Raw genomic sequence first — 19,280 nt, forward strand, 5'->3', positions numbered from 1 at the left:
AGTTTATTTTTCCACTATTTCTGTTCTTCCATGCATCTATGGCTTCAAAATTAGTAGAAGATACTCACTTATCATTCTCCAAAAAAAAAAAATTTCAAGTTTCAACCAAGGCTGCTCCACATTTTGACAAAACTTTAAAACAAATCTCGTGTTTATGATAAAATATCTACAAAAAATTAACACAGAGATTTTACTATGTTTTGAGACTGATACAACTTAGCAACTCATTAAAGAGCCCACTGAAAATATTGTTTGAAATTTCTCGTTTGTGTACACAACTATGTATCAAAAACCAACAAACTCATTCTATCGCCTAAAGAACAATTAGAATTAACCTTCTTTCCCTGAGATAATTACAAGAGCATCTCTTACATATTAGGGCAGCGAGGAGCACGCTTTCAAATCTCAATGTTAACTTGTCCTTGGCATAGGGCAGCGAGAAGCATGCTGTGGAACCAACCACTAGAGATTTGTATATGTATAGAATTTTCTTATATAAAAAAAGTTTTGTTTCTATAAAAGAAAAAAATCTTTTTTTTTAATTATAATTTATTATATAATTGATTATAAAAATTACTATTTAAATAGCTGCAAGACGGTGCAAAAACCGAATGCCTTTTCAAAAAACAAAAATAAATAAATGATAATTCATAATGATTTTAAGAAGAAGTCAGAATAATATAATCACCAAAATTAAAGCTCTAAAGTACCACTAATGCTATGTTTTTTCCGACCGAATCAGAACTAAAAACTTAGCTAATAAGATTCATTATAGAACTACTCCCTCACTTAAGTGCCTAACAAACTAGAATGTAAAAACGAAAAACAACATGTTACACGCCTCAACACTCAAAAGAGACCTAAACTAAAAGCTCTTCTTTTTAGTTCCTTCCGGAGTGAAACTCCATCACCGCCACATTTCATCGTCATTCCTTCACTCTGATTGGCCAAAAGTTTAATCCTTACATTATTATACTAAAAGCTAAAAAAAAAAAAAAAAAAAAAAGGGACCATGGACCCTATCTCAATTTCTAGAATCCCATAATTTTCGCCAAAACCAAAAAAAATCCAATCGTACTAATTTATCCTCAAAAGAAGGAGACGAAATTACGAAACACCCCCGAAACTGCGCCAAACACAGCCTTAGCTCCACGCGGTCGCGACCCTCATAATTGGAAATTCACTCAATCGGATTAAATTATTAATTTGAAATCCGCCAGAAAAAGAAAGAAGGAAAAATAAAAAAACACAACGAACCTTAATCTGGGCGGGTGTGTATAAATAGAATGGGAGAACGTCTGGTTTTAACCAATCAAAACGAAACTGCCCTTCACCAAAGCACAGCTCCTCCTCCTCCTCCTCCTCTCCTTATTCTTCCATACCCTGACGGATAACCAAAACCGTTAGGGTCCCACAAAAGCCCCGCCGCCTCCGAGCTCTCTCTCTCTCTCTCTCTCTGCGGTTTCGGACTCTGTTCTGGGTTCGTGTGATTCGCTGAGATCCGAGGTAAATTGGGGTCAAAGGTTTAAGATTTGGTTGATTTGTTTGTGTGGGTTTGAGCTGGATTGGACAATGCGTAGGGGATTGCTGTCTCTGTTTTGTTTCGAATTCGCATTGTTTGAATGGTTTTTGGGTTGAAATTGGTTTTCATGGGATTAAATTTTATGTATTTGGTCAGATCCGGTGGTGACTCTATTAGTTTGTGTGGATAATATGGGCTCTGTTATGATCCGTTCCATTACGGTTTCGGAACAGGGCTTAAATGCTTACCATACATTGCATTTCTATTTTCTGCATTAGTCTCTGTTTCTTTTTGGGGTGTTTAGCACTGTTGAATTGTGTTCATATGATTAGACCATGATGTTATTTAGAGCTGTTTTGTTTTCCTGCCTTGATTGAGCTCTTATTCTACTTTTGTTGCAAAAGTTTTCTCATTTACCTCCATCGTTGTCACAACCATTCGAAAGATGCGGACTTGGGTATTATATTTCACTTAATTTCAAGAAGATAAGGAAGTACGGCGGAGCAGGACTTAGACACCCTGGAAATAATGTGGCTTTGTTTGTATCTGGATTACTGCACTGTGAAATCATGTTGCCTATGAAGTTTCTTCTGTTTTGTTTTTTTTCTGTGGCTGAAATTTGGAGCTATTCGTTTTCAAGATCTGGGGAACCAAGAATTGTTTTTTTTTTTTTTTTAAATTTTTGTTTTTTATGATAATTAAGCTGGCAAGTGAACAAAAGAAATATAAAGTGGTTTAAACCGTGTGACCGTGTCTAGTGTACTTGAAGCAACAGTCATCTTTCTACTAGATTCTGAAGAAAGGAGTAACTGATACAAAATATTGCCTTTGTTCTCATAAAAAACATCCAGCCTGTGGTGTAGCTGGAACGTGTTCTTGTTTCTTAGTAGCATCTTTCTTTTTCTGCCACTTTTAGATGTATTAGAGGATATTCTGACTCTGTTAATATCAGGGAAAGCAGAGGGCATATCAAGATGAAGGCACTTATTCTCGTTGGAGGTTTTGGAACACGTTTGAGGCCATTGACACTTAGTGTCCCTAAGCCACTTGTTGACTTTGCCAACAAGCCCATGATCCTGCATCAGGTACAATTTTGTGATTCTTCCTGTGTGCGTTCCTGTATAATGTTGTTTTATATTTAGTTGGGTATTATCTAATTTGTTTTCACATAACAATATCTGGCTTCTCAAGTTTTTGTACAAAAAAAAAAAGAGAGGTTATTTGCTTCCATAGAGATTTTGTATTATGTCGTGAGCTCTCCTTGTAAATAATGAATTGATACATTTTTTCTTTAAATTTTTTTTCCAGATTGAGGCCCTTAAGGCAATTGGTGTGACCGAAGTGGTTCTGGCTATCAATTACCAACCAGAGGTAAATGACGCCCATCATCTTGTATTTCAATTCTTTATTTTGTTAGTGTCGCTTTTGATGCTGCTTAGATTTCATTGATTACTTATGCTCATTCTTATTTTCACAGGTGATGCTGAATTTCTTGAAGGAGTTTGAGACAAAGGTTGGGATCAAGATCACATGTTCACAAGAGACTGAACCCCTTGGCACTGCTGGTCCTCTGGCTCTTGCTAGGGACAAACTGATAGACGAATCTGGTGAACCCTTCTTTGTCCTTAACAGTGATGTGATCAGTGATTACCCACTAAAAGAAATGATTGAATTCCATAAATCCCATGGAGGAGAGGCTTCTATAATGGTGACCAAGGTAATGCCATAGTATAGTTTTATTCGATAATTTTGCATTTATCTCTTTGTTGGAAGCATTTTTCAAACTTTAAGATAAATGTCCCCGAAAGTAATGTCTTCTTATCATGCAGGTGGATGAGCCATCAAAATATGGAGTGGTGGTTATGGAAGAGTCTACAGGGAAAGTGGAGAAATTTGTGGAGAAACCAAAATTGTTTGTTGGCAACAAAATCAATGCTGGAATATATTTGTTGAATCCCGAAGTTCTTGATCGTATTCAACTGAGACCAACCTCAATTGAGAAAGAGGTTTTCCCAAAGATTGCATCAGAGAATAAGCTCTTTGCAATGGTCCTTCCTGGGTTTTGGATGGACATTGGACAGCCAAAGGATTATATCACAGGCCTGAGACTCTACTTAGACTCGTTGAGGAAGAAGTCTTCATCTAAGTTGTCCAATGGCACCCACATCGTGGGAAATGTTCTGGTAGATGAGACTGCTACAATTGGTGAGGGGTGCCTGATTGGACCAGATGTTGCAATTGGTCCCGGCTGTGTGGTTGAATCAGGAGTTAGGCTTTCTCGCTGCACGGTAATGCGCGGTGTTCGGATCAAGAAGCATGCTTGCATTTCCAGTAGTATCATTGGATGGCACTCCACTGTTGGGCAATGGGCTCGTGTGGAGAACATGACTATCCTTGGTGAAGATGTTCACGTAAGTGATGAAATCTACAGCAATGGAGGTGTGGTTTTGCCTCACAAAGAAATCAAGTCGAGCATTTTGAAGCCAGAGATTGTTATGTGAGGGTGTGCTCTTGTTCGTGTTTAAGGAATCACAGAATGTGTCTAGAGAGGTAGTAACTTAGTTTTTTCTAAATGCATTTCTTCTTCTTCTTCTTTTTTCCTTCTCTTTTTTGTTTAAGTGTAAATGTTCTGTGCTCCTTATGATGTTTGAAGGGTCATTGTCTTCTTTGACTTCATTGTTGTGCAATATGTATTAGTGTATCTGTGTATGTATATAGGAATAAATTATCAGGGTTTGTTTCTCTGGCTTTGTAACTTATCAAGCTTGTTTTCTTTTATGAATACATCATTTTTGCATTTAAAATTGGATGTGGTGGGTACTATGTTTTAAGTGTTGGGATCTCTTCAATGACCCAACAAAATTTTCTTAATTGAGTGTCGGTGGCATATTGTATTTTCATTTTGTAGATTCGTTTTCGGTTTATTTTTGCAAAAAGGGGCTTTAATCTGTTGCTAATTGTCTCCCGATTAAGTTTCTCGTCGGAACATTGAATGGAGTACAAACCATCCTGTGTCATGTAATCAGTGTCTTCATTACCTTCAATGAGATTGTGACCCAAGGAAGCAAATTTGGCCATTTGGGAACCAAATAAACAGCTCTAGGTGTTGTGATTGTTGTCTTACATTTCTATGTGGCAGGAATAATTCAGCTATCATTTAGCTGGATCACTTAACAGAGAATCCTATCAAGGCTGTAATTTTCTATGAACAATGAGACAATGAGTGTTGGCTAGATAGATACTTCAGTGAAAATAACAAGCCACTATCAAATGCTCCATACTTTCATTATCTTGTCCTCAAGTGATAATTAAAACAAGAATGACATTTAGAAAGGAAAAAAAGGAAAAGAATGGGAGGTCTACCATGTGAAAAGTTACCTCACTTATAAAGACAGGCAATAATAGAGGGAAAAAAGAAGATTGTATAAAATTTCCAGACCTACTTCCATTAAAAAACTAAAACACAAGCTCATTCTCAAGTCATGGATCCCATTAGAAGGCTATATAACTCTATGGACCCAGAAATATGCAGGAAAACTAGTTCTCAGAACGTATTTCAATTGACGAAATATCAGAATCTCAAACAATACTACAAGCTCTGTAGAGCATGATTTTCATAGTGTATTGCAATTGACGAAATACTAGAATCTCGAACAATATTTTTTTGTTTTTATAAATTTTCTGTTTTTGTGCTCTGAAAAATCGTAAGAAAAATTTACTTTATGATTTTTGAATTTCATCAGTTGAAGAAGTGTTTAAAAATCATAATTCAAGAGTGTTAAAATTTTGGTGAAAAAAATAAGCACAAGTGATTTTAGCTGAAAATCGTGTGCTATAGTCCATCATTTTTGTACAAATCATCGTCTCCGGGGAAGTAGGTTTTTTTTTTTTTAATTATTTTTTTTAAGTTATAAAATTCCGTGAAATGGAATCAGAAATATAATATATTAGTTTATAGTTTATATTTTTTTTTTCTTTTCACCTTGAGAATTAATACAGTTTCGTATTTAACATTACAGATTACTAATTAGAGCCAAAGTGTCATGTTAAAACATTAGAGCCTTCGGGCACCAATGACTAAGATAATGTCATGTAATATGCACCGGAGAATTTTCGCTAATAGAGAGACAGGAGGTATATAAAATTTCCAGACCTGCTTCCATGAGAAAAATAAAACAAGTGCTGATTCTTAATTGATGGATCCCATTACAAGACTTTATAACTGTATGGACCCAGAAATCTGTAGCAAAATTAGTTCTGAGATCTACTCAACAAAACTGAACTGTTTTGATCTGTGTCACATTATATTTACAAAGGAAAATTGAACAATAAGTTGTTTGTGAAGTTGGTATAAGTTGTTGTCTTTTACACTGCACCTAGCAGCCAAAACATGACTAGTGAGGAAATAGCGAGGAGGAACCATGAGATAAAAGCGAAAGCCACCCCGATTTGGAACCTGGTGCATGGAAATGTCTTGGAGCAGTAACCCAAGTCTCTTGAGAACAGAACCGCCACCCCAGCTGATGAGCATGCACCTGCCAGTGAAAGAGTAGCAGTCACCTGCATTTTCGTTTTTGTTAAACAGGACAGTTAGTTGACTAAATACACATTAAGTGATATAGATACTTCATATCTTAATCGAAGACTTATCATTGAACTCTTGAATTTTGCAGCGAGCAAAGTACTTGAACTACACAAGGAACCAATTATGAAACCTGATGTTTTCTTGTATTTAGTCTATTAGCAACTTATATAACAAGCCACACTTAAAGCACAACTTAGTAATGATTCAACAATGTTGGGGGAAACTGGCATTCATGCACCATAGCCTGAGTATTGGGAAACAAAAATTAAGCTGCACCAATTCAAATATATCAAGAAAGCCTCTCTTAAGACATTATACTTATTCCAAATAGTAAGCATTACGCAATCACCAAAATCGAAGAGTAGCATAGGATCCTCAGAAAATCGCATTGCTTTTTTCCTAATTTAATAAGTATCAAGATTAACAGAGTCAGATTCAACTTTAGACAGACCATGTATCTTTTTTCTTTTTTTTTTCCCTCAAAGATTTCAAGTTGCAATTTCTCTTGCTTGTTCCCAATTATCCAACTGTTCCGTTCCACCAGCAACGAGCCAACGAGTCTATGCATTTGGAAATATGAATGAACTGATATAACATTTCAGTTTGCATTTTTTCTGCATTATAGGAAAAGATTCAAGAGGATCCAAATAAGTCATTTCTAATTCATAGCTTGTCTCCAAAACGTTTCCTAATCATCCATCCAACAGCTCCAGTCCATAAGCAATAATGCACAACCAATGAGACTAAGGATGCTACATATGCGTCGTCTCCAATAAGTACGTTGGTATAAACACAGAGTTCATGAGTGCAGAAACTTACCCAGTCTCCAACAACAAATAGGCTCACTAAAACAGGATTCTGCAAGCTCCTCTTTGACCTCAAAGCATGAAAATCAAGGCAAGCAAGTCCAAAACTCCAAAGGAATTCAAGCCCCATTGATGCAATTAAATAGCTGGATCCACAAATTTAGGTAAAAATTATAAAGCAGATAGACTTGTCAGATCACTCTGCATCAAAATCATAGAATTAAAAGAACAATCTTCTGCATTAGGATCAGCATGACCAAGAAATTAGCCAGCTCCAACAGAAACATGCACCATGGTGACCTTAGTTGAATACATAAGCAAGGGTCTGCGACTTGGTCAAGCCTGTAGATAACATCCTTAAAGTTGTACAGGGACAAATACATCAAGAATTAAAGTTGAGCAAATGCAACAGTTGCTACCCTCTCAAAAGTCGAAACACAAAGATAAATTTAGCATCAAAAGATTTATCAAAACAATCATGTATATACAGATATAATTACATGAAAACTACAAGAGAATTTCTCTGGTCAGAATATCTCAAGAAACTTGTTCAAGCCTCTATGGAAGTGGGAAAACTGAATTTAATTCTCAAATGGATCTATGGTTAATTGGTTATATATAGACATGTTAATAAGAAGCAAATTATTCCCTGTCCCGAAAGCAGAATGGTAGGGAAACCCAGGATGAAGGAATGGTTTATTTGGGCAATGACACCTGGATTGCTAGTACTTCGTTGGCATGCTGCAACATAATTTCTAACTAAATTCACCTCTATCGTCATTTAGTGATTATAGATTTCTATGTGAAGGCATAAGTTTAAGATGCACAGATTCAAGCTGACATGGTGGGACCCCCACTGAATCAAGATGAAAAGGGCCAAGAACAACCATAGAAGAGCTCAAGAACTACCAGTTCAAGCATATATCACTACATCAGCAGGTGAATAATAGGAAAGAAAAAAAAAAAGGGTAAAAGGGCTATAACATGAAATCTGGTTTTACCACTTTCAAACTGAAAACTTGGTTGGAGCTGCTAAACCACATTTCAAAACACTAGGAGACTAAAATCTAAAGTAATCCCGCTAACAATTAAAGGGGTTTATTACAGATGATGTTTAATCTCAAAAGTTGTGCACTAATGGACAGTTCTCCTAAACTCACCCTACTCCCTCTCATCTACCTAAGTACCTAACCCAACATTTTCCCCCCTTATTTTTCTATGTAGTAGGTGAACAGAGCAGGGAATCCATAAAATTAGGCGTTCTAAAATCTTTTAATTTTCGTTTTTCTCAGTATCTTTTAATTTTCGTTTTTCTCAGTACTCTTTCTTGCTTTAATTGCAAACAAAACACATTTGTCTTTCAGAAACCTTTCTTTCCATATATGTTGGCTACAAATTCACTAATCTGAAATCGCTCCAGAACAACTTATAACATTGAGAACACCAAGGGAAGCAAAACCCAAGTACTGAAGTTTGATCCTTTACAATACCCAGTGAAATTTTAAACACAACTGACACTGCATAAAGTCCCTGATAGAGAACAAAATCAAAGCAACAAGAATCAAGCACCACCCATCATCCCAAACAGAACATAAATTATACAAACCCGAAGAAATTGATGATAACCGAGGCAAAAATGTAGAGTGCTATTGAGAAGACCGAGTAATATACCAAAATGCAGTAGAGGTGTAGAAGCCATGAGCAGAGACCATGACCCCAATAGAAGCAGCAGCAAAAAAGCACTGTCCAATTCTGAGGAGCAGCCCACTTATGTTTCCTGGACTCCCAAAAAACACCTTCATCTCTTCTCTCTCTGACTAGAACTTAGGAAGACACCCTTCTGAGTTCCACAGATGAATCTGCTCTAGGTTACATAATACTCCACCACTTGATGAAGAAGCTAAAGGATTAAACTTTCCCAAGGGGATTGAAATGTGGGATGAGTTGAGATAGAGTTGAAGAGCACAGAGATGGTTGAAATGGAAAATATTCTATGGTTGTGTCTACTTTTGAGCCTGAGTATGGAAATGAAAAGGTACCCTTTTTCCTTGATTTATTATTTTATTTTGAGAGGAGTCCAATAGGAAACCAATTAGGAATCCTTTTTCTATATCCTTTTAAATTAGAAAAGAAAAAGAAATAACAAATTGATGAAGGCTTTTGCTTAGCAAATCCTAAAAGATTTCATCTTTGTTCTTAAAAGAAATTTCTTTTCTTTTTTTTGTTAAAAAGTAAGAATGGTCTTGCTCACAGCTCAAAAGAATGAGCTGTTTCTCTAAACAGAAGTATTTTAAAATACCTTACTCGAATTTTTCAAATTTTTTATATTTGTGTCAATTATTTTTCTAATTTTTTTTTGACAACAATTGTTTTTCTAATGTTAAAATTTATACATACAAAAAAAAAATTTCATCCAATAATTTCTTAAAGCTCAGACTGATTTTGCCGTATGCGCTAATCTGACCGACTTGATTGTTTTCATTCATAGAATGACACGTTCAATCCGTCAAAATCTGTGGAAAAACAAAACAATATTATGAGTTCTAGAAAGTTAGAAACTCTCATTATTCGTTAGCCCACTGAAGCTGATGTGTACACATACCAATACTCCCAAAAGCTCACTACAGTAGACCAAACCGTACCGAAACCTGTCTCCTCCCGAGTATAAAGCCACAGTCTTTAAGCACCTTCAACCCTAAAACCCTTCATCCCCAAAACCCTAAACCCTCACTCTTTCTCCTCTCAAAGCAAATGGCTTTCACTTCGATCCTTCGCAGATCGGCCTCATCTCTGGCCCCACTAGCCACCCGGCTCGTCCGCGGCCAACGAAACTACCACGCCGCCGTCGTCACCGCCATAAACCACTCCAGCTTCGCCGGCCGGAAGCCCTCCTCTCTGAGCCCTCTGGTTCCAAACCCTCGCTACTATTCCAAGGCCGACGACAGCCTTCTCCGAGTCATCGACGCCGAGATTCAGTGCGCCGAGGAGACCGATGATCAGGAGGTGAGATTTTGTTTTGGGGGTCTGTTTAAAGTTTAGATTTTGATGCTTGGGGATTGTCAGTATTGGTTAGAATTCATTTGGGTTTGTTCAGATTTTATGGTTTGTGATTCTGGTTATGTTAATTAGTTTTTGGATTATTTAGCTGGTATTATAAGAATTAATCTGTGTTTGATTTGGCTACTTTGATTGTATATGATGGGAGTTGAGAGAAAATTCGACAATGGGAGAGAGCCTGTTTTTGTTTATGCATATAAGGATTTGATTTTGAATGAGATAGAATGGGGTGGTAATGATCACTGTTGGGGTGCTTGTGTTGTAGATTGAAGAGGTTCCGAGTGGTTTCCCTTTTAAGATAGAAGATGAGCCTGGATTTCAGACTGTGAAACTGAGGAGAACTTATCAAGATGAAGAGATTCAAGTGGAAGTTCACATGCCTGATCTAGTTACTGGCGAAGGTGAGGATGATGATGTGGATGATGATGGTAACGAACACGCCAATCAATCGAGCATCCCATTGGTCGTGAGCGTCTCCAAGGGTAGTGGCGCCCCTATTCTAGAGTTTAGCTGCAATGCTTTCCCTGATGAGATTGCAATTGAAAGCTTGATTGTTAAGAATCCTGATATTTCTGAGGATCAAATCGCCTACGAGGGGCCTGACTTCCAGTAAGCCTTTTATAGCTGTTAGATGTGTAGCATTGAATCAATTTTTTAGTTTTATATAATATTCGCTAAACTACATGAATGTTTGCTTGCAGTGATTTGGATGAGAATCTCCAGAAGTCCTTCCACAAGTACTTGGAGATTAGGGGAATCAAGCCCAGCACAACCAATTTCTTGCATGAGTACATGATCAATAAAGACAGCAGGGAATATAAGAACTGGTTGAAGAAACTTAAGCAGTTCGTTCAAGATTAAGTGCCTCCTAGGATATCATTTTTGCCCAGAAGAGATCCGAAGTTATATTTGAGTCCGTGGAACTTCTATGGCATTTAGCATCAAATCTTGTAATTTTGGAAGAAGACAATTATGTAGTTCATTGAAACTCAAGGATGTGGTTTTATGTTGACACAATTATGTAGTTCATTGAAACTATGTGGTTTTATGTTGACACAATTATGTAGTTCATTGACATTATGCATGTTGACACTGTTATATGATTTTAATATGACAATGATCATTTGAGCAATCTATGTGTTTTTATCAGGCAATCAATTTCTATGTGGCGGTGTTTATCAAGCTTGTGATTTTTCTCATCACATTATTACCAAACATTCTAACAATCTTAAGTCTGGACATGCCGAAACATGTAGTTTCAGTCAAATGCTTTATAATTGTTTTCTCTAGTTTTGTTTATCACTAGCATTTTGGTTAGGCAAGGCTGGATGAATAGTATTTATCAATAAGATCATTAAGATGAGGAGATAATAGTAAGAAATGATTTCATTGAAATGAGCTATCAATACGCTAACTAATGTGAGTCGGATACACTATTAATCATACAGATGACATAAGAACAACAGGCTAATAGCCTGCGCACTACTTATTCTCTCTTATTCTCTCTCTCTATCACTCTCGAAATAACCAGCTGGAAATAGGATGCTGTCATTTTTGGATAGTTTAGGGCTCAATTGGGAGGTCCTTGTGGGTGTAAGTGATCCCCTTATCACCATTCACTACTTGTCCACTTCCTCTCAGAATCCTGCACATTATCAGGAAGTAAACTGTTACCATATGAATGTCAAATGGAAATAGAACCATTCCCCCACTGTACAATTTGAATTACAAGAGTCTCTGTCACATTACTAAAAGTCTTATCATCAGTTTCAGTCCCTTGCAATAATTACCACTTTTATTTTCCCTAAACCTTTCTATTGGAAAGAAGTTTCTTATTAAAGGTACTCATGTGATGTGCTCTAAGTCATAGAATCATCAATTTTAAGTAGAGATAGATTCAGGTTTCATACCATCTCGTTGTTAATAATCCTTCTACTCCTACAGGACCCCGAGCATGAATGCGACTTGTGCTTATCCCAACCTGATGAGTGGTAGAAGAGAATTAGATAAAATATATAGCACGAATTTCAAAAATTATTGCTGAAGTGATATTATACCTCTGCACCAAGTCCAAATCGAGCACCGTCACAAAACCTTGTGCTTGCGTTGTGAAAAACAGCAGCACTGCAAATGTTTATAACAATCATTATTACTTTGACTAGCTATCTTACAATAACTGAACTATGAATACTGAAGTATTAGGAACTACATTTTGGGGCAATGGGAGAAACGGGTGTTAACTGTTAGATAAAAGCTTGGTATATTTCTGAGAGCAGCCACTTCGACAGATATGCAGAGCATTCTTACCTGTCAACTTGACCTAAAAACAGATCCACAACTTCTTGGTCTTCTGCAATGATGCAATCAGTATGTGCACTGCAAAATGGAGGAACAAAAGAAAAATTAAATGACTTTACATACATCACATTAGTACAGAGAGAGAGGGAGATTAAGTGTTGAAATGAATCTCATGTAAAAGAAACTCCAACGTGCCTTCCATGTTCATGAATATGATCAATGGCTGCACGTACATCATCTACTAACTCAATAGTGCAAGCCAATGAACTGTATTCTAGATGAAACGAATGAACTTCTGGAATATTGAGCAACGCGCTTGCCCTTGGTCCACCATATAATGTAACCCCTGCATATGGTTTAATTTGATCGCTTAGATCCTTCTAGGCTTCTAGTGGCACATTCCACCAAACGACTAAGAATTTCTTAACTTCTTAAATTGCTCCCAAGTTTTAAAAATGGAAAGGGAAAAGCAGGAAAAAGAGAGGAAGAGAAGACCACAATATTTCTTTATTGCATGACTCAGGCTGTAACTGGAAATCTTAAGACATTCTCATTCTCAACACCCTCCAGTACTTTCATTAAATAGGAATTAACTCAACCGGTGTTGGAATATTAAAGTGGAAATAATATTGAAGGGGCTTATGAGCAGTATCAAGTATTATCAAGATTCAAGAACTATATTCGTTCCAAACAAATGCAAAAAGGGTGAAAAAAAATAAAAAGTAATAATAATAATAATAATTTTTTGCCGATGCAATCTCTTGAGCATCTAAAGAAAGGTAAAAAGTTCCAAATGTTTAGAAAAAACTAAATTTGAAATACCACATAAGTATAGAGATGATTACTCAACTCCACAAATTGGGAGATGGGGATACATAGGTGAGGGTGGTAGCAAAACATCTGATAGTTTATATTTTACAGCAATTAAAGTTAATCACTAGAAAAGCGTACCTTCAGAGCGAAGGTCAACAATGAGATCATTGAAGAGAATTGTATGCACTAAATCCTTATGTACAAGAAGTGTTTCCTGAGAATAGCAGAGAAAGCAATAAAGAACTGTTCCGCGTGATAACCACAAAATCATAGATGCAAGTTTAAAACTTACACTGGAAGATTTTAAGATGCTATCTGAAATTATAATCCAGGGATTGAAAACTACGTATAAATTACCATTGCATTACAGGCTGCTGGATAATCTAGTTTTGCATCCAAAACAATTCGCTTTGCCATATTCATATTTGCAGACTTGTCAACATAGAGATGGCATATTCCATCTACGTACCAAACAATACGGGTTGGTTCACTAAAATGAATATCTTCATCCTCTGAAAAATCAAGTACTATAGGAAAAGTGGAGCACATAGTGCAGATTATATATAAACTGAAGAAAAAATTTAACTAACCAGCATGCCCCAAAACTGGAATCTTGGTCGAATTCTTGATTTGAGAAACCAGTTTATTGCTGCCTCTTGGGATCACAAGATCAATCACATCGTCAAGCTGAAAAATATGACTGAATTTAGACTATCATCTCAAAGTTAACATAGGATTCAGCTGTCAATCAAACTTCTACTGACCTTAAGCAGATCTGGAATCTCCTCTCTTGAAGTTACAAGTCCAATTAGCTTCCCACCAACACTCTCTGGGATGGCTTCTGTGATAACCTATATTTTTTTTCATGAAAAATACAACTAATGATTTCACTGGTTATGAAAAATAAATTGGAAATATCAATTTCTCTGTATATTCTGTAAAAAGATTTGAAATAAAACAGACCTTATGTAAAATTGCATTTGATCTCCTAGCCTCCTTTCCCCCTTTCAAGAGAAGCCCATTCCCGCTTCGGATGGCTAATGAAGCTATCTATTCAAATCATGCCGAAGAAAAGAAAAACAAAACTATATTTAGAAAGATTAGCAAATGCAACTGTTTGGAAAAACATACAATACATTAGAAACACATGATATTAGCTTCTTTACAATTTTCCATGTAAATAACAGCATAAATTATCTTCTACTGTCCAAAGTAAAGACTTGAATTAGATGTTACTTCCCAGTCCTTAGATTCCATGTACTGAGACGGATTTCAGCCATTTTTGCATCTCAGTCATCAATATTTGAACTAACAACATGCAGTTTGATATTCAGAAATTGTTACTTACCTGTACTAGTGCATCAGGACGGGATTCAAATACAATCAGGAGAACACCCAATGGACTTGATGTTTTCTCTAAGACAAGACCATCTGCAAGCTGGAAATAAGAGTAGTCAACAGAATCATTAGCAATTCATTAACAGAAGAATACCAAGTTATGGTGCTCTAGTTGGCAAAACATAATTGGTTACAACCAGATTACAGGCTATTTAACACAGATTCCACATGTCAATGACCACCATTATCTGTGTGTTAGTTGTTCTGTCAGATTACCATAAGCTGTAATTGATGATCCTTATACCCCTCCTTACCTCAGTCTTTTTCAAAACATGACCAATTGGATCTTCCATGTTTGCAAGCACGCGAACAGAATTTGCAAGACTTGTAATCTGTCAAGTATAAAAAGCAGATTCACGAACATAAGTAGGAGTATGGTCGAGCAAGAACATTATACGCAGCATCAAACAGAAACATATTTTGGTGCGAAGTAACTTGGCGAAGTTGGTTTGCTTTACCTTGCCAGACTTTAGAGCCAGGCGAGATATCAAGGATTTTTCATATCCCGCTTGTTGTGCAGCAGAAACATCAGCTTCATTTTCAACAATGATCTTATTAGCATTTGCTTCAATGGCATCGGCTATATCCAGAAGAATTTTTTTCCTTTGCTCTGAAGTCATGGCCTGTACAGAAAGTATTAACAAGTTAGTTATGCTGCTGAACTTAGCCGATTTATTTGCTAATAAATTATGGTGGCAAAGAGTGCTTGTAACTGCAGAAGAAACACTTTATGAATCAACAAACATATTCAATTTTGTAGATGAAGCAATCAAAGCTACCTGTAGACGTCTGGAACTTTCCCTTGCTGCAATTGCCATCCCTCTTGCATCAACCTCTTTGAATGAACACCATAAATGTGCATCTTGATGGAAAAGGGTACCAATACGTTGACCTTGAAGGACTTTAGTGAGGCATTCGGGAGCAAATCCACTTTAAAATGGAACAAAAAAAAAAAATATCAGCACACAGATGGGAAAAGCATATTGGATTGTTGCAAGCTGCAATGAGTATCAAAATTAGGAGTGCAATTTGATTTAATTTATCAATTTGGAGCTATCTGGGACACTAATGTTTATGGGATATCCATATCTTTCTTACCCCTCAATCAATACTGACCAGAAAACTAATACCATCTTTGGCATACAATTTATTATGTTTTCTTTTTCTTTCCTTCTCTTTCAAAACTAGCTTGAAAGCTTCCAAACATAAAATTATACATCCTAGTCCAGTTTATGTAAATGACACAACCAGTATTAAATCACACCTGGTGATAATAACGGGGATGCCAGCATAAGCAGCATTAACGGCAGCTTTTACTTTAGCAGTCATACCCCCTCTTCCCACTCTAGATTTGTCACCAAAAGTAATTTCAGTCTGATGCTTCTCCTTTATGTAGGTGTGGATAAGCTTGGAACGTGGGTCACTTGGAGGCCCACTATACAGGCCCTCAACATCACTCAAAAGAACAAGAAGATCAGCCTTTAGCTCCAAAGCCAGAAGAGCTGCTAAACTATCATTATCCCAAAATATTCCAGAAGAATCCTGCAAAAGTGGTCAAACTGTGGAATGAGCAGACTGTACTGAACATATTGCATTCCTTGGTGTTTAAAAAGGAACATGGGTATGAGAAAGCGTAAGAAAGCATATTCTGTTCCAAAGTAGTCTCATAATTTATTTTTTTATGATTGAATTATGAATAGCCAGAGCTACTAATAAATAGATAATGAAAAGAATTGTTCCCACTATTAATAAACTAAACCAGGATCCATAGAAGAGTATGTACCTCATATGGAGCTCTCCTCGTACTGACTGCATCATTTTCATTAAATATGGGAACAACCTTCAAAGATAACAATGATTTCACCGTATCATTAAGTTGCCTCCTAAAATCTTTATCCCTAAAATCACTATCTGTTACAAGGAGCTGCGCTGATGACACATCCAACTGCAAGGAAGAACAGATGAGTTAAAGAAATAAACAGGACATTAACAGGAAAGAATGGAGCACAATATTTTACTCATAAGAACTTAATTCTCAAACATCAAGTCCAACTCACAGCTGTGATACATCTTCAAAACAGAGATAACAGAAGATTGCGCCAATTACCTGACTAAACAACGTATCGTAGAGAGCCATCAGACAGTTCTGTCCAACAGCTGCACATGCCTTCCCATCGATTTCAGCTTGTGGTTTTTGGAGATCAGCAAAACTGCAACAATCCAACAACTATCAATACATAAAATCAAAATTTTTCGACATAAAAGCATCTTCGGAAAATACTTCCAAATTTCACAACTTGTCTACATCTATACCTGCTGTTAATTAATTTCCTGTATCTGAGCCTTTGGCGGCCGAGGCCAACAGCTCCTGACGACACCAATATAACCTCATATCCTTGAGTGTTCAACTCCTTGAGCTGCATTGCAATCCAAGATTCAACATTTTGAGACCCAATATTCTCAATTACATCAATAATCAACAAAAACCAGTAACACAAGCCTACAGCTTTTACATACATAATTCTACACAAAACTGTCATACCTGCTCACAAAGCGCGCCTAATCTCCCAAGCGCAATTCTTCCATCGTTTCTGGTCACAACAGCAGTTCCAACCTTCACAAATCAAAGAACAAAGCCAAAAAAAACTCTAAAAATGACAAAACTTCATTGTTTCTTCCTCTGAAAACGGAAACATTATCCTCAGTTGTACCCAGAAAAAGGTCAAAGATTTCAACTTTACTAAAATGTGAGCTCAAACTAACAAAAAGATCGAAACTTTATATCAAGAAATGACAAAGTGAAGGAATGCTGACCACCTTAAGAACGATGCGCTTGACGTCCCTGAGGAAATCCCGAGAACTATCCACGTCACCCATAGCTGCGTTGGCGAGTCAAAACTCGGTCCCCCGAAATGAACGAGTCGACTCGGCGGTGCGTCTGCTCCTTTTCTTTCTTTCTTTGATAGGGTTTTTCGGAAGGAAGCGGAATGCGGCCGTTGTTTGTGCTAAAACTGCGGCCCCGGAGGGTTCAAATAGTCAGGCTGCTGCGGTCACGGACCAATGGGACGCCGGCGTGGAGGGCATTATGGGGAAATCGGAGAGGGAGAGATGAGGTGGTGGGTGGTGATTGGGTGGAGAGTGAGGGATTAAACTAGTGGCGTGGATGTGAGTGTACAATGTAGTTAAATAGGCGGCGGGTGGCGCCTTTCCTCGTTAAGTGGAGAACAAGACAAGAGGAAGTGACCAAGTTACTCAAGAGTTAAAGATGCTAAAGATCCGTGTCATGTGGGTTTTGGTCAGATTGTCAGACAGCAAACCCCTTGAAAGGGCATAGCTTAATCATGTACAGACTAGACTAATTAGGCATTTGCTAATTAAGTATGAGACAAGTTCTTGGTTAGTGATAAATCATGAGTATTATTCGTGAATATGCTCTTTTTTTTTAGAAAGGAGTACTATTCCTGAATATGCTCTTTTTTAAAAGAAAAACTTTTTATTTATTCATTGTTACGTAAAACACCATACATTTTAGGAGACGAATAATAGAAATTTTGAATTTTAAAAGAATTTAAAAAAATTATGAGTGATACAATTTATAAGCTAATAAGACTCGTACTATAATTAGAGAAAAATATAATATATCTTTTACACAATTGTTTTGAATAATAAAATCAATAATAAACATATATGTTATATGTCTTTTTTGTGTGTGTATTGTTTATGTTTCAAAAGAGCATATTATGTTCATCAAATACTACTTTTTATTATTGTTAATTAGCAATAAAGATAAATTTTGTTGATGATAGCTGAGTAGTGGTGAAAACCCAGAGAAGACGACTACTCTCTTTAGTTGTGAAGAAGCTAGAGTGCAAATCGTCTCACTTTGTTGATTACGCGCGTTTTAGCACTAGTGGTGTGGGTTTATTGATGTTGATCCATTCCTTGACTTCTTCTTCAAATGATCCTTCACTAGCTTAGAGAGAGCTAAACTCCAAGTGTAGTTCACTAGTTCTTCTACCTTGCCTTGTGCCAATAGAGACTTTAGTAAGATCCTACCAAGACTGATACTAGATGTTGTGGGGCGAGTCTTTGTCTTCTTTGGATTCAGTGTTAAGGTGAATACAAAGTATACGATGTGGAAATAAACGCCTATGATGGCAAGGAAGAGATCAATTACTAACAACACAACTGAAATCAATCGTAAAGGAAGCTAAATTAATCACACGAGAAAACAAAAATCAAGCATCCATTTCAAAGTCATCATACCACAACAAGCTATCAGTCAATAATGGTGTCAAGTTATAATCTTTAGTGTAAAGTTTCTTGTTTCAGAGGAGTCATCCTTTCACTCTCGTGAAAGTTGGACACTTTATAATTACATCATGACTCTACACACAGAATTGTCAATCTAAACGGCATCTCAGAAATACCCCACGCTCATCTCTACATAATCACATTCACATCGTTTGAATTTTGTAACTAATTAAAAGTGAAGAAAGCATTTCACTAACCACCACCAAGAAGAGACGAAAGTATACGATTTAAAAGTGTTAAACTGATATCACCAGACACAATTTCCTCTACGTGTCGATATAAATAGTTTACTGATTGAACTCGAATAATTATATTAAGCTGTTCAGGAGATGTCAATGTCACCTTTTGAAATAGGTGTCAAAATTGAAGCAAACCGACGCTGCTGCATCAATAATTTGATTACAATCTGCTTTCGTTTTCAGAACACTACAATTATCTAATCTGATTATTGGCGTTAGGTCTAAAGGTAAACACTACGTGTCATTTT

At 36.7% G+C, this 19,280-nt stretch overlaps 4 protein-coding genes across 6 annotated transcripts; 2 read left to right on the forward strand and 2 right to left on the reverse strand.

Annotated features, from left to right (window-relative positions):
* The first annotated feature begins 1,297 nt into the window (after positions 1-1,297).
* LOC112182839 (mannose-1-phosphate guanylyltransferase 1) lies at positions 1,298-4,279 on the forward strand. Its single transcript, XM_024321389.2, has 5 exons — positions 1,298-1,506; positions 2,475-2,607; positions 2,831-2,893; positions 3,000-3,239; positions 3,352-4,279. The coding sequence occupies exons 2-5, from the start codon at positions 2,497-2,499 to the stop codon at positions 4,021-4,023; spliced, it is 1,086 nt and encodes a 361-aa protein (XP_024177157.1). The 5' UTR covers positions 1,298-1,506; positions 2,475-2,496; the 3' UTR covers positions 4,024-4,279.
* Positions 4,280-5,684: 1,405 nt separating this feature from the next.
* Positions 5,685-8,950, reverse strand: LOC112190967 (CASP-like protein 5B2). The gene is made up of 3 exons (XM_024330517.2): positions 8,585-8,950; positions 6,927-7,059; positions 5,685-6,082 (listed from the first exon to the last, which is right to left on the reverse strand). Exons 1-3 carry the CDS (start codon positions 8,713-8,715, stop codon positions 5,888-5,890), a joined length of 459 nt encoding a protein of 152 aa, XP_024186285.1. The 5' UTR covers positions 8,716-8,950; the 3' UTR covers positions 5,685-5,887.
* Positions 8,951-9,578: 628 nt separating this feature from the next.
* Positions 9,579-11,102, forward strand: LOC112182841 (uncharacterized protein At2g39795, mitochondrial). Its single transcript, XM_024321393.2, has 3 exons — positions 9,579-9,916; positions 10,236-10,579; positions 10,672-11,102. The coding sequence occupies exons 1-3, from the start codon at positions 9,665-9,667 to the stop codon at positions 10,829-10,831; spliced, it is 756 nt and encodes a 251-aa protein (XP_024177161.1). The 5' UTR covers positions 9,579-9,664; the 3' UTR covers positions 10,832-11,102.
* Positions 11,103-11,330: 228 nt separating this feature from the next.
* Positions 11,331-17,636, reverse strand: LOC112182840 (delta-1-pyrroline-5-carboxylate synthase). Of its 3 annotated transcripts, none has more exons than XM_024321390.2 (20): positions 17,297-17,633; positions 17,022-17,093; positions 16,793-16,896; positions 16,587-16,689; positions 16,263-16,424; positions 15,744-16,021; positions 15,259-15,409; positions 14,938-15,102; positions 14,734-14,811; positions 14,430-14,519; positions 14,045-14,131; positions 13,846-13,932; positions 13,672-13,768; positions 13,439-13,593; positions 13,220-13,295; positions 12,464-12,614; positions 12,278-12,346; positions 12,028-12,094; positions 11,881-11,951; positions 11,331-11,615 (listed from the first exon to the last, which is right to left on the reverse strand). In XM_024321390.2, the coding sequence occupies exons 1-20, from the start codon at positions 17,354-17,356 to the stop codon at positions 11,534-11,536; spliced, it is 2,205 nt and encodes a 734-aa protein (XP_024177158.1). In that variant the 5' UTR covers positions 17,357-17,633; the 3' UTR covers positions 11,331-11,533. The 3 variants fall into 3 exon arrangements, 2 of the variants coding, with proteins under 2 accessions (XP_024177158.1, XP_024177160.1); XM_024321392.2 differs by having other exon boundaries at positions 13,439-13,542; positions 17,297-17,631; XR_002929575.2 differs by lacking the exons at positions 11,331-11,615; positions 12,464-12,614 and having other exon boundaries at positions 17,297-17,636.
* Between the last annotated feature and the right edge of the window lie 1,644 nt (positions 17,637-19,280).

The sequence above is a fragment of the Rosa chinensis genome, chromosome 1, assembly GCF_002994745.2.
Source record: "Rosa chinensis cultivar Old Blush chromosome 1, RchiOBHm-V2, whole genome shotgun sequence".
In the NCBI taxonomy this organism is placed as follows: domain Eukaryota; kingdom Viridiplantae; phylum Streptophyta; class Magnoliopsida; order Rosales; family Rosaceae; genus Rosa; species Rosa chinensis.